General features: G+C 40.3%; 1 protein-coding gene across 1 annotated transcript; it reads right to left on the bottom strand.

Annotated features, from left to right (window-relative positions):
- Nucleotides 1-2,110: 2,110 nt before the first annotated feature.
- LOC118738419 (wnt inhibitory factor 1-like) lies at nucleotides 2,111-3,015 on the bottom strand. Its single transcript, XM_036469352.1, has one exon. It carries the CDS (start codon nucleotides 2,932-2,934, stop codon nucleotides 2,218-2,220), a length of 717 nt encoding a protein of 238 aa, XP_036325245.1. The 5' UTR covers nucleotides 2,935-3,015; the 3' UTR covers nucleotides 2,111-2,217.
- Nucleotides 3,016-3,505: the final 490 nt, after the last annotated feature.

Genomic DNA, 3,505 nt, shown 5'->3' with positions numbered 1-3,505 from the left:
AAAATGAAACTAACAGTTTGGTTTTCCTGAAAACGACTGCAATTATTACATATTACGTCCTGGTTTGGCGGTCTGGCCTTATTATATTAATCTCCCTGGATGTTCATCAGAAAGAAGTGACTATGAAATTGGAAGTAAAACTCAGAGAGAAAGTAAGACCTGTGGGGGACTAGACACTTCGGGCAAGCGTTGATCATTGATGAAATAGAGTTAGGAAGGACGGCAGGCTGTATTGTAGCATATTTTGATTTTAAATTTATCGTACCAGTGAAGAGGCTATCTCTTACTGTACTGTATAGTTACGGTGACTAGATTTCTGTGGACAAGAATCGGGATATTTCCAAAGCATCCAATTCGAACACACAATTTTGTTGTTAGATGAAAAAGGTATACTCTATCTTTTCATACAGTTTTATTTAGAGAGAATAAACTTGAAAAATGATCGCAAAAATTATGCACAAATATAACGGTGGCGAGAATGGGAAGAGATATTTAGGCAAGGTTTGGCTATTTTTGTTTGTTTAAAAAAAGTTTGTAATTTTTTGTAGAACATTTATAAAAATTCGACGAATTTTAACAAATGATTGTAAAAATTCTAAACACTTTTACCAAATTTTCATATGTAGTTTTGTAGCCCATTCAATTCAAAGCAAACATATGAAGTACCTTGGACTTGCCGTTGATTTTTGGCAATTTTTTGTCGCGCATTTTCTTCCATACAAAATATGTTCGAACATTTTTTTGTATGGTAAAAATGAGCAACACCTTCTGTTTAGCCTGGTTGTAGTAGGACGAAGACCTCGGAGGACGAAGACCTGAAGTATTCAAGATAGTAGAAACTATCATCGGGCATTGGCCCTGAAATATGCGGTAAGAATAGGGCTTCGCTGACCTTAGCTGACAACAGCTACAATATAACGAAGAAAGTATGAGATATGACACACTGGGAAAACACAAAGCAACACAACTAGCGGACAAATTAGGAGCTTACATAAACGAAGTAGGTAAATTTAACAGAGAATCCAGATGGTTCTACCCAGCAGTATAGCATTAACATAGGTAAAACATTTGCAAAGAGAAGTGCACCGGTTAGTTAGCTACTAAGTAAAAAGCACTGAAAGTACCCAAAAAGAAATTTTCTCAACATTGTTTAGCTTTGGAAAATCCACAACTTAAACTTAACTGTTCGAGAGGCATCCTAATGTTAATAAAACTAGCTCATTATTTTGAGATATGTGCATGTGCATGTGGTGATATCAGAAATTGGGGTTTCCCCTACAAAAAGAGGCAGGCTACCGAAGGGAAAGACTATCTGCTTCTTGTACTAACAACTGCGTGAGAAAATGGAAAGTGGACAATGAAATTTTATTAACAGAAAGTATGCAAATCCGTATTGGAATGGGAACCTTGTTACTAGCCGCTAGCACCAACAAGACTGTCTTAAAAAGTGTAAATACAAAGTAAAAGAGTTGGTCTTTCTTGAACTTAACCGAGGGACTCTTTGGTGGAGCAACAACCTCGCTCAAATAGGAGACGTACAAATATGATCTCTCTGCGTACAGTAAGGAGATTTGGTGTACCAAAACGAACTCATGAACTCACTCCAGATTTCTCAGAGTCCTTACAAAAACGCACATCAACAGACCAGGGCACCTAGAAGGACCTAATTGATGCTTCAGGAACAGCTGCAAGGGCATCTTTGTACCTGTTAGTCCTGGGTGTTTTACCACTATGCGCAACCCGAACAATACACACGCAGGCTGAGATGCAACGATTCTGCGCTGGGGATTGAAGAATTGCCTTCAGCGCCTCTCAACGCACCCGCAACAGATGGCATCTTCCCAACTAATCTCCAAAAGGAGCTCCCTCCTGTGCTACCCTTTTTAATATAGCTTTTCAAGAAGGCTATGCGTTGGGATGCCTCCTATTTACTGCTACTACGGCTCGATACGTGATTTCTACTAAAAACCATAGAATGAATCGTAGACAGAAAGTAAATCCATCCCCGCTCCTCACAGACTCACAAGGAAAGTCGAGAAGCCCATGGTGAACAAAGAGATGACGGCAGGTTTTTGCTGGCTGGAAGGAGAGGGTGCTTACGCGATTCCTAATTCTTTTTATATAAACATAAATACAAACGTATGCAAATAAATCACATAATTAACAGACACAATTTTTTATAGAATTAAAGCAACAAACATTTTATTTAAAACTGTATTACTCATTCATTCCAGAACGTACATCGATCCACACAGTTGCATTGCTCTGTGACTTTGTCGCATCATCCTCCGGCAACGCCTCACATTTACTATTGTCGAAGTTGAGTGAATAACCTGCATGACAGATACATTTATAGGGCGCTATGCAATCGGCATTGACGCATAGTTCGGCATCACAAACGGGTGCACATTTGCCCTCAGCCTGCACACGGTAACCCTCATCGCAATCGCAAATATTTGGTGATATGCAGCGTCCAAACTGACCACACTCCATCGAACAGATGGGCTCACAACCACCGTTCGTAGTAGCGATATATCCCTCCTTGCAGACGCAACTATTTGGTGCAGCACAGTATTCAGTTTCGGCGCACCCTGTTTCGCATTTTGGCTGACACTGATCATCAACCAACGAGTAGCCATCGTTGCAGATGCATTTATTAGGCGCTAAGCAATGCTCATTTTCGCTACAGACTGGCTTATCGCAAGTAGGTACACACTTATCGTCCACTCGCTGGTAGCCTGCGTGGCAAATACAACGTTGTAAGTGCAAATTACAAGCGCCATTCGAGCAATTTACGGGACATTTGAGTTTTTGACAAACTTTCGAGATCACTCCATCGACTAGTTCAATGTGGCAAGTTAGCAACGCGGCGTCCAGTGAAAGCGGTATGGCGATGAGGAAGCCCAAAGAGACAGCCAGATGTGGCGTCAGCATTTTTATAAAAAAAAAAAAAAAAGATTGTTAAAATTGTAAAGTGCTCTGTGTTCACTGACTGACATTAAATGACTAAGTTGGTGATTTGCAACGCACACACTCCGCACCATTTCAATTCATTATGCGCGATAAGAAATTGAGATTATTGCAGCATTTCATGAACCAAGCGTGTTTTTTTTAACTGCACTCATGCCTTGAAGATAACTTTTATTAATCAAATGAGCGCTATGTAAAAGTAAAGCTCTCATTGACGTCGCGACGTTGGGCTCAAAACTAAAGTAGTTGTACTACGTTTCATTTTGCTCTATGACATTACAGGCTAGTGAACCGCGCCTCTGTGTAAGTCTACAATAAGGCATAAACTAACCAAAGTTCAGAAGGTGCCGTACATGATGATCACAGGGGCTCTAGAGACCTTACATCACCTTATAAGCGTGCACATAAATGGGAAACTATAGACCAGTAGTAGTGCAGTAAAAATAAACACGTTGAAATGATGGACTGATACGAGGTTCGAACGCTCAAGAATTAGGGTAGATCTTTCTGCAGGCTTGGGTTTCTAGATTATCCA

Source organism: Rhagoletis pomonella, unplaced genomic scaffold (assembly GCF_013731165.1).
Source record: "Rhagoletis pomonella isolate Grant_MI unplaced genomic scaffold, Rhpom_1.0 Rhpom_scaffold_00004, whole genome shotgun sequence".
Taxonomy (NCBI): Eukaryota; Metazoa; Arthropoda; class Insecta; order Diptera; family Tephritidae; genus Rhagoletis; species Rhagoletis pomonella.
This window is presented reverse-complemented; position numbering and strand designations above follow the sequence as displayed.

What these genes read in the sequence shown, in the direction of transcription:
- LOC118738419 (XM_036469352.1), bottom strand. Translation starts at nt 2,934, where the DNA reads ATGCTGACGCCACATCTGGCTGTCTCTTTGGGCTTCCTCATCGCCATA.